Here is a 13,801-nt window from a genome sequence, read left to right as displayed (position 1 = left end):
ATGGAAAATATGAAAGCTTGGAGGTGTTTCGTCTTCATTATCAATGGCTCTTATACTCGGTGACATAAAATAGATTGTAAACATTTGACTTTGAATAACTCTCATAATTTCAATCATGGATTTACCTAACTTTGGTCACATGTTAGGATCAGTGATTTTATTTCAAATTAGTTTGATTTCATTACCTACATAAGTGATTGCACAATAGGCATTGAAATTTATCAACCTCTCAGGAGCCGTAAAAATTTGACCCCTTGTGGTTTGTCACCGATCAAATTCTCGGACAAGAGTAATAATCCACATTGATTTTGTTTATGTTCTGAGGGTGAGCTTATGGAAGTTTGCCCCATATTTGTTTAGATCCCCCAAGACCTCGGCATTATTCACCGCCTACAAAATTTCAAAATAATAAGGGGAGCATGATTATTGTGGTCTGAGAGTTTAACTGCATGGCGAACAGTCAGCTTATACTCAGGTACAAAAGTTTCGAAAGATGTAAATCCTAAAATGCCAGTAGCTAGTGAAGGTAAGATCAAACTAGAAACAAATAGGAACTAGAAATTTGAAATTTGCTTGTCAGCAAATTTGATAGCCCCCACGGGCCCACACAGTACACGTATGGAGGATTGAAGTCTATTCCGTTTCGCGGATGATCTATTTCCGGACAAACACGCTCGCGCTTTCTCAAAATCACACGCTCAATAACATTTAAACAACACCCTAACCTTTTCAGATGGGCAGGATGGATCATCGATAAGCATTTAAGGCTATTCCTTTATTTTATTCCTACATTCAACCGTCGTTCTTTGCTCAAAATACTCGACAGCTCGCCACTTCGGGGGATCCCCCACTTCGGCAAAGAGATACCGCCGCCATGATGCATGAGGATATGACGTCACCATTACGGGGCGGAGCTTATATGCTAATGTACGTGTCGTGCCGGAGATTTGAAAGCAAATCAGAAAAATCGGCGCATAAAAACGCTTCAAAGTCATCAAAACTATCCAAATTTCGAAAAGTCTTTGGTGACGTTGAATGGTTGGGGTTATGTTTGGTGGTATACGGAAGAAAGATTTTTGGTTTATTTAGGTGTTTTAGAGAACACTCACAATAATGTTTGTGGGTGAACAGATAGAAGAATATAGAACTTCCAGCAATCTCAATATGGTCCCCAGACTGTTGGTCTGGGGCCCATAATTAGCTACATGTGACAGAAATTTGGTAAAATTATGATTGATTTTGTGGGGGTCATTCAAAATCGAAAGTAACCTTCTTTGTATATCGCCTGGTATGATGAACTTAGTGCACAGCAAACTGTTTCTTTTTTAAGACAAAATCAAGAATTCATAAAGCCTAGTCCTTATCACTTCTTGGTAATGTCTAACTGACTGTAACAGTAGTGGGCTGTTGGAACAACGTGAAATATTTTTATTGGGTCCAACTATTTCTTCGAAAATCGTTATTTTCAGATACATGTAGGTGTGAAAGGGTTAAAAACAAATCGCAAAAGTCACACTAAAATAGAAGGAAAACACTCCCTGTTCTGAATGGTGGTGATACAGCAAGTCTTATGTTGACTTGCTCAAGTAGAGACAGGAAAACCTTCCCTGTAGGAGGATGATACCACGTCACATCCGTGGCTCGCGAGCTTGAAGCGTTGACAGAGATCTTCCATCAGAACAATGCACCTTTGCCCATTTACATCGCCTAAGTGATGAATTCAACACCTTTGATCTCCGAGACAGCTTATCAGTTATCATTTTTAACCTCGCGTTAAAGCCCACAGAGATTAACCAATCATATCATAGATTTCATCACGTGACATCGCAGAAAATATCAGCAACGGTAGCAGGTGAAAAACAAGTCTGTTAACGCTCTGCAGGTCAAAATGAGCAATTCCCTATAAATATCATTCTGAGATGAAGCTTATTTTACTCCTCGTCATACAAAACCCTGAGAAAAAGCAATAAAATTAACTGCAAAGAGCAGCAGTCCTGACTATTTGACACACCTGTACATGTGTTGTATAATTCCATAAGACAGATTTTAAAATGAGTTCAATATAGACTACAACTTTCTAAGGCCTTGTTTTTTAAATATTCCATACCAATTTTACGCTGTAACACACACTGCTTTCGTGTTTGTTGTAAAATTTATTACACCAGCAGCGGGGGAGGGGGGGGCATAAACTGTAATTGGTATAATGGCAATTGCAAATTGTCATGCAGACACAATGTAAACATGCTTGCTACTGCGTCTGCAGTCGGGTAAACTACCAATGAAAAGGCTTGCTTTGATAACGATGCTGCAACGTTTGATTGCGGCACTGCGATTGGGCGCCACTTTTTTTTACCGCTACAATCCATCTGAAGGGTATGGATTTTACCACGGGTTTCAAATATCGACGACAGGCGGAGTATATTGAAAACCACTGCCGCTGGTTTATGCCAGGATGTATTTATATACAGGGGAGTACGGTGGCACAACGGTTGAGCGTCGGCCTTGTGATCAGGAGGTCCCCTGTTCGGTACCCCGCCTGTGCCACTTTGTAACTCTCAACTGGCCTGAAATGTCCTTGTGTGCGCTAGATTGTGGCTGCCTCTGGTTCTCCAGAAAGGTCTCCGAGTAGGCTGGGTAATAATGTTTGTGACTGTAAAGTGCTTTGAGACAAAAGATAATACGATGAAAAGCGCTATAAAAGAAGTCACTATTATTATTATATATGCCATCTTGATATGGCTTAACAAAATGGTCAAAGGATATTAATACTACAGTTTCACCAATCTAAGTGTTTTTTTTATTAAATGTGCACATGGTCAGTTGATGGGCACCATGAATTTTTTTTTTAATTGAGGTCAAAAGAAGTAGTTTTTGGTGCCAATGACGTCATCAATAGCGGATTTGCACAAATGTTTGGGTGGATTGCCTTTGAATGGATCGAAATTGTGAACACCAAAAATGCCCAACAAAACAAATGATATAAATCACTGCAACCTACAATCCTGATTGCATGCGACAAAAAGCGCTTGTCTGCATGGTGGTCATCATAGCTGCCTGGACATGAATCAGTGATCGCACAGACCTACAATAAATATCAAACCCAACAGTTACCCTTTTACCCACAGACAAGTGATTCTTTTGTTGTGCACACAAAGTACATGTAGTAGTAGCGATTATAATCCAACAATTTTGAGTTGCTTGTTTGTAGAAAGCCTTTTGAAGAACATTTTACTTGCCATACCTTCTCTATTTCATTTCTGATCATACTGTTACCTGTCTTTCCTCTCACACAGGACGGACAACGCCCCGGCTGGGATGCCACAAATAAACACATTGTAGTATGTGTAAAAACCAACAAACTTCCTGAAAGACATTATCAAATCAAACGAAATTGGCAAAATGGCAGATTTGAAAGTGTGTTTCTGGAAGAAAAGAATACAATCATTCACACATACATATCATAAACAACAAGAAAGTAGCTAGCAAACAAATCAACAGAGTCTGTCAAAGATCTACTAGGGGCAGTCCTCCGGTCGGTCATTCTCAATTACATGAGTAGAGCATCCTTGTACCCAGAGATTATGGTAGGCCCCCCCCTCTAGCGATCACAACAATCTCAAATCTCCACCCCCTTTTGCTGGCATGTTTTTCATCCCCATCCCCTATTGCTGCAATGTAAAACAAGCTCATACACAAACCCTTTTATTTTCCCAACTCGAGTTTGGGAAATAAGACTAGAGTTTATCTGAGTAATGGAGAGTTGAAAATCAGGGCCCGATGGGAGAGGTGGGTATAATCTTTTGAAGTATGCCCACGCCATATTGACATTGTGCAGCTCCACTGAAGATTGGGGCTTATTTGCCCCCCCCCCTCCCCCATGAATCCTGCACTTCATGTCACAACAACAGTAGAACCTCTCTATCAAGGACACCCTTTGGACTAACAAGTTCTCTCCTTAATGGAGAGGTACACGGTTCTGATAAGAGAGGTAAAATTGAATGGAAACAACCAATTTGGGACCAGAACTAGTGTCCTTGATAGAGAGGTGTCCGCTAAGGGAGGTTCTTCTGTATATTGGTACGAGGATGCTCAATACATGTCATCGGGAGTGACCAACCCCCTCCCGAGGCAGTCTATCTTTTTTTGGTACAGATCAATAGGAAATGGTTTTTTTCTTAACCCTTGCTGGGCCAACCACGGGATGGTTATGTAATACAGAATCTGGGCCAAGCAATAACTAACCAGCTTTACCATTCTGATTCTTGACCGAGGGTCCCTCCTATACTAATGCGTAGGAAAACCAACTTGTCCCTTAACAGGAGAATTACCAACAAGATGAGCAAGGTTGCTGTTATGATTCGAGACAGGAAATGAATGCATTGCCTCTCTCTAGTATCAAACGCATATTTTGTGCCGACGTCAGCAAGAATTGTGACAATCAGCTCCCCGTCATCCACGAATGACAGACTAACATCAGAATTAGCTTGTGAAATTTTAAACTGACAGAGCTTCACGCTTTGACAACCTAATCCGCAATGACATCCGATTGTTCAAAGAGTGAGAGAAAAAACTTTTTCAACGCCCTGCATGACAGTTTTATCCTAAGGAAGGGTAATTCAGATTGTAATATGTTAGGCGTGTAAGAGGTTATTAGTATTCTCTGACTTACCCAAATATAATGATAGTTAAGAATTAACCAAATTTTGACAGTGACAAAAGTGTACAAACTCATCGAAATCTATTAGTACCTTTCCTGAATTAAAACCAATGTAGACCAAATTGAAGATGGCCACCATATTGCACAGTGTCTTATGGCCATTACATTTCAAAATTAGATGTGGGGATGTTGTATCAAAGCCTGATATTTGAAGCAGTCGTTTTATAAGAGGGATGAATTTCTATTCTTTCTCTAAATGCTGTGACCGTTTCGATTTTGAATCTCTTCAGATCAGAGCTGTACATGACAGATTGGGGCACCCTGCTATCAGGGATGAGACATTTCCAATTTTTTGCTTCGTTAAAAAAGCTTTATTTGACAACAGAAATGGAAAGATCTATCATGCCACAGCTGTCCATAGAACTTTTGATTTTCTGTCATGATCTATGTTGATCAAGACAAGGTGGAGTCTGTTTTCAGAACTTTGGGCACATATAAAAAGATGTAATTCTGAGACAATTATTCCTTCAAATATGTTTTAAAGGGGGACTATATAGGCAGGAGCAGAGAGGCTAATTTGGTTGTCTTCAGGTGACTAATATACACAGTAAGGGTCCTGGCCGGGTCATGTCAGCACCATGTATTCCTCATACAAGCGTGAATCATTTCGACGTACTGTGAGATGTGAGAGATCCCTATTGGTGACTTCGTGTAACTCTGTCTTGCCTGCCGACCTGCTGCCTATATTCTCCCTTTAAGATTACCTGCCAAATATATTGCACTATCATTTGCAGGTAACACTAGTAGAAAGAGCAAGCGATCTTAACAGTGAGCATCGAAAACCAAAGGAATGCATTATTCATGTTATTAGAGATCATCGAGGTAATGCAGTGGTCAGCAGGTATGTCAACAAGGTAAACCCAGGACCCCTCACACCCGATCGATACACATTTATACAAAGTTGACGTAAAAAAACCAAAAAAAATGTATTTTTAAATTGAAAAAAATAATGCAATCAATGTACAGAAGAAGCTCTCTACTGAGGATACCGTCGGGACTGACAATGTTCTCCATAGAGAGATGTTCAGATTCAAGAGGTCAAATCGAATGGAAACAACCAATTTCGGACCAAAACTAGTGTCCTTAAATAGAGAGCTGTCCGCTAAGAAGTTCCATAGATGTTAGAATGACTTACCTCCATAAACAAAACGAGGCAATGAAAGAGAATGCATTGGTGCCAAGGAAGACCGTCGACTGGAGGATTTCAGGCATCAACTTCTTGAGGTAGTAGTCAAATCCCTTACGGCGGAGGATGGCACTGATCTGCAATTAAAACGAATTTCAAATTTATCGTAGTATTTTGAATTTACAGCCACTGGCGGAGGCTCAGGTTTTTTCTTAGCTTTTTTGTCCGGTTGGCCCCTAGTATCGTGCTATTTTTTAAACTTGTCGCCAGTGTCTCAGCCAAGAATCTGGAAAGGCAGGGCAGAAGAAGGCAGTCTGAAAAAGGCAGGGTGCAGCGCCCTGCTTCAAATGGAAATGAATCGGCCAATGATGCAAAAAGGCAGGGCAATAGAAAGAAATTTCAAAAAGGCAGAGTGCCGTGCCTTGCTAAACCTCTTTAGCTGAACCACTAGTCAGCAGACAAATTCAAAACAAAAAGGGGAAACAGAAAGTCAGCTGCCAGTAGATGTCAGGTTTTGATATTCGGAGTCGGCCACCCACCTGTGGTAACCTAATTTCAAGGCAGGCTACATTATCATTACTTGCTTGCCCAATTCACAACTGACCAACACCATGTCTAGTCCAAATCACAATATTGTCATCTTTAAATTTGCGTCATTGACCCGCAAACCAGCGCGTCGGTCGCGCGTGAGTTGTGTAGATAGGTCGCGCATATGTGAAACATCGAGATGAGTGAGTCATTGGTGCGTAACTTGCAGGTACGTTGCGTGTCAATGACGCGAGGCAGGAACGATGTCAGTTGTGATTTGGACTGTATGCTTATTCACTCCCTGGTATTGCATGAATGCAGAATGGCAGATATCCACAGATTCTTGACAAAGATCTCTGCCATCAGCAGCCATGTCAACATGTGCAATGTCATGAGCTTAGGTGAGGACAAGGGTGGTTGCAATTGGAAGCAGGCAAGTTGATGTTGACATGGATGACTTCAGTTCAGGTGCTAGGTTGCCGATTGGCAATCAGCGGACTACTGACACTGCTACAGTAGTTGATTTCAGTGCAGTCATTCACCATTCTAGCTTGTCCAGCAAAAGGCTACTGGCACTCTATCCGAACCAGACCTGTGAGCACAACATCTCTGAAACACAGGCCTTCGTAGTTTGCGACAACACGAATCAGAGCCAAAACAAATCAAATGCGTACACTAACAGGTCAGAAGGCCTAAGCCGACTTCGGACAATGCCATAAGCCACTGCACCCTTGACACTGTTCCAGGTCAAACGCACGACCGGTCAGTGACAGAGGCAGCACCGCCGCCGAAACAAACTTGAAAAGGTCGGTATGGTTGTCCTTTTCGAAGACGACGAATCAGCGCCAAAAAATAAATCAAATGCGCACACTCAGAACACGTCAGGAGGTCTAAGCCAACTTGAGACAATGCTCAGAGACACGGCGATCCTTTGTTCCATGTGAAACGCATGACTGGTCAGCGCCAAAACAAACTTCTTCGTCTACATTATTACGGTAACCGGAAAAACGCCGACCGACCGACCTACCGACCTACCGTCATAAACAGTATCCCTTTCGTTTTTCTATAGCACATGTATCTGTGTAGTGCCCAGCGCAATGGACGTGATGGATTCCGACATGTCTGACAGACATGCGGTTACAGACAGGTCGTCATCATTGTATTTACGCATGCGCGAGTAACGGGATGTAAACAAATTTAGTCACGTGCATTTGATTGAAGATATTTATAGCTCTCCACGTGCTTTTATTTACAGAATGGGTATTCCATTCGTAAAACACGTGGATTTGTTTACATCCGGTTACTCGCACATGCGTAAATACAATGATGACGACCTGTCTGTAACCGCAAGTGTCTGACAGCAGCATCTCCAGTCAATTATACCGCGAAAACGAGCCCACGCGGTAAGGAACTGATAACGATACTCTAAAGATATGCTTTGTCTACATGGTCGGTGGATATAAAAACATTATTTGGGCCTAATCTATGCACTGTAGTTTTTCTACTCGAATGTCTCGACCGATGCAATGCACAAACTGCAACGCGAAACATGCATTTGTTGTCATTTGAACAGCGCACGTATGCGCTTGTTTACAATTTCATTTCACATGACCTGCTATCGTGGATTGGATATATCACATTGACTTATGAGACCTGAGACTCAACTACGAAACTCCTTGGTTGGTAGGTCGGTAGGTCGGTCGGTCTGTCGGTCGGTCGGCGTTTTTCCGGTTACCTATTATTACAGTATGTGGCAACACAATACAAATTCCTCAGAATCAGATGAGATTCTCTTCAGGAATTGAATCGAATCTGTATTAGCATGGTCTATCTAGCAAAAAGTCCCTCAGCAATCTTGGAAAATCAGGGTAGACTAGGACCTTTCTCCAGGCCCAGGGCGACTACCACAGGTCACACTGAAACAATGTATGTACTAATACATGCATGCGAGACACTACACCGAGAATCCGGATATCGGGATTGCGCCTTATAAGCGCGATTGCAGCCGATCCAGATCAACTAAACTTACAATATATAGCGGTGCATATATTTTGAATGAATGTTTCAAGCCATAGATAGCTATATCTTTGCTTGCTTGAAGGCAAGAGGGTGTCCAAGTGTGTCCAAGTTCGTAACAAGTGTGCGTCAAAAATTTACTATAGGCGGCCATCTTGCCCGGTTCAGGGTTCATGCGCATGTGCAGTCGAAAGTGCTGAAGGCGCGAAATTCAAAATTCAGAAATTAACAGTTTTAGTCAAGTGCGGAAGTGGCCCTTAGAGTGGTTGAGCAGCGGGCTCATTATCAGGATGTCGTGGGTTATGGAGTCTTGGAAGGATCACCGCTGTATTGTCGTTTTGTCCTTGAGCAAGGTACTTACATAGGTACCTAACTTTGTTTTCCTTAAAGGGACAATATAGGCAGCAGCTAGGCAGACAATATTACACGAAGTCACCAACAGGGGTCTCTCACATCTCACAGTAGGTCGAAAAGATTCATGCTTGTACGAGGAATATATTTAGTGCTGAATCTGACATGAAAGGGCCTTTACTATGTATATTAGTCACCTGAATATGGCCAAACTAGCCCCTCTGCTCGCGCCTATAGTCTGACGACAAAACTGTGACCTCTTTTAGATCTGAATTCCCAAAGAGAAATTAGATATGGCAGTTCAAATAAAGTGCAAAGTCCTGTATTTTACATACACGCTGTATACAGCAGTGTCGTATCATGCCTGGAACCCCATTATGTAAAATATGTTATTTCCTATCAGCTTAATATAGCATTTAATAAAATTATTTGATACATACATTTTTAAACGAAAATCAAGCCGACAACGATTCAGTCAAAGTGACATGCTACGGCGAATAAAATGTTTTAGTCATCTTTTTAATCTCCCCACGCCACTGGACACAAACTGGACCTAAAATTCAAATGCTCTAACTACTTATTGCAAACGTGCTGAGATATGGGATGCAGGAGATGTGTTAGAATCTATCGATACATCAGCTGCACCAACTGCTGCCGTCTATGCCTATTCCCGCAGTTGACCCAACTGTATTAATCTTAATTAAAGCTGTCAGAGTGACAGAGCTATTTGATGTGTAGCCTATTTCGCCCCATGATCTGGGAGATAGTGACAATCATTCGCGTTGTCAATCATTCAAACATCAATGACAGTAGCATCCTGATTGGTTTCGATGACAAATCCTGCATCTTGGAGAAAAAAACACACCATATTTATGGGGTTTTATTACACTCTGGACGCAGTGGACCGGCCTCGTCTTGTCACCCGGTCGAGGAAAGAGGTCAAGATGATAAAATGGTCTGTATCGGAGTTTTGCAATTAGATTTACTGAAGGAGATAACGTTTAGTTGAGCTCACTCTGGCGTTTACCTCCAACGCCGATTGAGCAAATTGGCCCAGAACAACAATGATATTAACTGGTTGATGAAGTCAGACACAAAACAATACACCATGCAGTCTCCCAACATCATTCACGGGTTTGAAATGAAACCAACACATCTCGCGGCGGAGTGTGTCATCTTGCTTTGGCCTACCTGATCCTCAACAATACCAGTCAGGAATAATAACGACCGTTAAGGCAAAAATTATAGGAAAAAAAGCAAGGATAAGATGACAAAGGAAGTGTCCTCTTTCTATTATCTTTATGGATTTAGAAGATGTTTTGTTGATAATTTTCGTAGCTGGTAGTACCTAAGTACCAGTCTTGCGAGTGGTTTTCCGGAAGCCACAACGTCAATCGCATCTCTGAGTTTCTTTGCGCGCATGTTGAGGCGAGTAGGGCGCAGCTATATTCTTTCATTCATTGATCGTCGGGCAGATCAACCGTAATCGCAGCAAGATTTTTCCGGAAATGACTCTTGGAATTTATAGTGTTTCGTCTTTGAGCAATATATGAAGTCAGTCCTATAGCTGCAGGTCGAACCTTACCCCCAGACCCAGAGAGCTTGAATTATTAACGTGTACAGGCCAGAGCAGGGTAATTATGTGAATCACTTTGAAAGACTGAAACTAGTGGGATTAAGCTCTCTCTATAACATCAACCTTTTGAGTAATGACGTGTGCTTTTTTGACTTCATCTTCTGCCAACACCGACTCGCGAGTGCGGTTTTTTTTCACCAGTAGCCTATCCAACTTCAGGCCGCAACGTGGACTGAAGTTTGAGTCGATTCTCTTTAGGAATCACAAGTACATGCAGTGTATCGGCTACACGTTCCTGTTATAGACAAGGTCGGGCCTGGCAGATGTAAACGATTTAAACGTCTTTAGCGTGAAGTGTCCGAGAACTAAGGATGCGTGTTTAATCTCGGAGGTATTGAATGTCATGAGTGTCTACAGATCCATATCACAGCGGACGGACACTTTTTCCAGGGGACATTTTTTGCAGCTACACCGGACGGTCCCGCCAAAACGAGGACGTCGTTTCATTTTTTATCGATAGAAGGCAGTAGCTCACATCAGAGTTCACGTTAGAATTAGGGTTAGACTAACAGGTCAATATTTCTAACGTGGAATTTCTAACCCGGAGATCAAAGTGGCAGGGTCTGTGTTAATAAAACAGAAGTATGTATTCCCCATGCCGGTCTATCGGCGTAGTGCTTTGGTGACCATTCTTCCGAAGACAGATACTACACCTGATGACAAACATGGAACTTTTATGCATGCGACAAAAGATATTAGACATTTTAAGCCGAAAGCCGAACAAGGTGCGCGTGACGTCAGAGTGTATGGGGTGTTGCACACGGCTGACGGTAATACAATCTCCAAGCCTCGTCGCTGGTAACGGTTGCTAAGTGAAGGACTAGCGTACGTTTGATCAACGGAGCAAATTCTAGCTGTCCTCGAGATTGGGAGATTGACGGCAACGCATAAAAGTGCAACTGACGTCACGATTTATGTGATTCAGGCGTCACTCTTTTGGTATTTCAATACATTGTATAAGCTTATCTCTGACATTATTTCTCACGGCCACACACCTACATAAACCTACATATTCAATTCATGCATGATCTACTCCATTTCGAAATGATGAGGCCCATCTATCACTCGCTAAAAGTTCAAAAAGAATGTGATAACTGGATATTATTTGCTGTCATTGGTCATTGATAAGTAACAAAATACACGTACATTCCATGTGGGTTTTTTTCTGTTGGACATTTTATTAGGGCATAGCGCCTCCTATGTTCACTTTATAGGGTAATTCCTTAATCCTTTCATGTTAATCAATGGTCAAGCACCTCTGAGTGTGAAAACACCCTTTATCGGTCGCACTTTCACAGCTACCTAGCATATTAATAAACATTAATTATGCACAAATTGTTGAAGTGGTTGTTTTAGTTCCGGACGAAAAAGATTTGCTTAGAAGCAAATATTAACCATAGAAGAATTACTCTTAGCCGGATTCGAGTGGGTCTTGAGTGCTTAATTTTGTGTTTGTACTCGACACTATTGTATTATTACAATAGTTTATAGCAAAAGCGGCAAGAAAAAAGACCACGGCGACCTGAGTGCTCTGTGATCCCCCGAGGACTGACTGGCCTAGGCATTGATCATTATGGCGGCATTGTTCAGGACTTTTGCGGGCCTTTATTACCAATTTTCTTCTTCATTTCACTACCTGAAGCCATGATGTAACCCCAGTTTATATATTTTTATACAGAAGTACGGAATAATGTGTTCAATGACGACAGTAATGATGACTCTAATAGATTGTGTAACAGCGACACATTTTGGAAAAGTGCGTCTCATTTTCCGCATCATTCTTGTTAGTTTAGCTGCACTATCCACGTCAACAAACGTAATGTCAAAAGTTGTGGAAGGCTTTAGCAAAAAAGGAGATTAGAAGATTAAAGTTGATCACAGCAAGGAAACGTCGATATAAAAAAATGTAGTTAATTTATTTTGTGTGTCTGTGGATCGGCTTTGTCGTCTGCTGACCCTCTCAAAGCAGAAAGATAGTTTCACCGAAACAGTAATTGTTTGTTAAAGAGGAGATAAATAACTTTAAGTATTGTTTGCTAAAGAGGTGATAATGAACTTTAAGCCTCAGTTATAGAATTATTCTATTGTTATATTGTGTATGAGGAGGGATAGTTTCCTAATTGAGCACTTCACGCTCTAGTGTTGGGCTAATTATAATGGGTCACATTATTTCCTGACAGGGTTGTTTGACAACTTCTGATCGGTACGCATGACACATGCACCAAGGAAGGCCTCCCTTAAAACCTCATAGATCGTTCTCCGAGGCATCATTAATTAATCTCTTCCTACCTTGCCCAGTATGGGTCAGCTTCTCATAAAGGAACCATGAAAGGGCACCGAAAGCTTTCTGCTCATTGGTTATTTGGGAGCATTTAACGAAGATTTGGTCAAATAAAGCGATTTAAATTAGAGGAAAGCCTTGCATGCCTCAGTTGCCGATTTGGCTTGGGTCGGCCGCGGTTGCGCACTGCCCTGTCCTTGTATGGTTGGATAAGGCTGTTCAAAGAGGCCGTGAAGGTTCTCCTTGCATGGTATGCCAGTTAACATTATTTCAACATGGCTGAGTCCGAGAGCAGAAAAACATCGACCATTATCAGCGCCAAACAGGACACGACAGGCAAACCAGTGGATTTTATTTCTTTGAACATTGCCATTGTGTTGGTTTCTTTACAATACTTTGTATTTGATTTTGTGATCGCCTATTATTAAGTCCTTTTACGGATATTTAGACCACATTGTTCTTTTCTTTTAACAACATTCAGTGATCAAAGGAGCCCCATTACCGCCCTAAATGACCACCGTCGCATTCCGCTGATCATTGCAACATTAGTTGCAAAAATATTCACCCCGTTTCGTATCAGAAGGTTTTAGTTCACAAACGTTTCATTGACTTGATAGGCTTGTTTTTGTTTGATTTCATTCAGCGAAGAAGAACACTTCTATGGCATATATAAGTTCATGTACTGACAATGTGGACTTTTACATTCTACGACACTAACAACGTATTTTAACAGCTCTCCATCCGAAACCATCAGGGGCCACAACAAAAATCCTGGCCTGTCGCCTTAGAAATGTTGAACATGCATTTCAGCTAGATGTAATTATACCAAGGAAGTTTTACAGTTTCAAATAGATCCTCCTTGATTATACTCTGCGAATTATAATTTTGACCTTCTCCCACAAAGTGTCTGAATTGAGCATAAGTTTTCCCAAGCATCGCCAAAATACTTTTTGGGGGGGATATAGTTACATATGTGTACCAAGTGCACTTCGGACGTAATGGAAAAATATGGGATGACAAATAAGCTGCCCCGGGAGTTTATGGAAAATGGGTGTCGCGCATAAAAAGCGTGTCGCGCATAAAATTTATAGGCCAAGAATAAAAACAATTAGTCTGTAGCTTGTCATTGGAAAAAATCTTCTTAGT

General features: G+C 41.5%; 1 protein-coding gene across 3 annotated transcripts in view; it reads right to left on the bottom strand.

Annotated features, from left to right (window-relative positions):
• LOC135488721 (transmembrane protein 135-like) overlaps positions 1-13,801 on the bottom strand; it is a 94,376-nt gene that overhangs the window by 54,172 nt on the left and 26,403 nt on the right. The window contains exons 1-3 of one of the 3 annotated variants that reach the window (XM_064773446.1): positions 8,401-8,543; positions 5,853-5,980; positions 3,274-3,363 (exon numbers count right to left, since the gene is read on the bottom strand). In XM_064773446.1, coding sequence (XP_064629516.1) covers positions 3,274-3,363; positions 5,853-5,980; positions 8,401-8,541 — 359 coding nt within the window. In that variant the 5' untranslated portion in view covers positions 8,542-8,543. Of the gene's footprint in view, positions 1-3,273; positions 3,364-5,852; positions 5,981-8,400; positions 8,544-13,801 lie in introns of those variants that run through there. The other 2 variants (XM_064773445.1, XM_064773447.1) reach the window with 2 other exon arrangements.

This window comes from Lineus longissimus, chromosome 5, assembly GCF_910592395.1.
Source record: "Lineus longissimus chromosome 5, tnLinLong1.2, whole genome shotgun sequence".
NCBI lineage: Eukaryota > Metazoa > Nemertea > Pilidiophora > Heteronemertea > Lineidae > Lineus > Lineus longissimus.
This window is presented reverse-complemented; position numbering and strand designations above follow the sequence as displayed.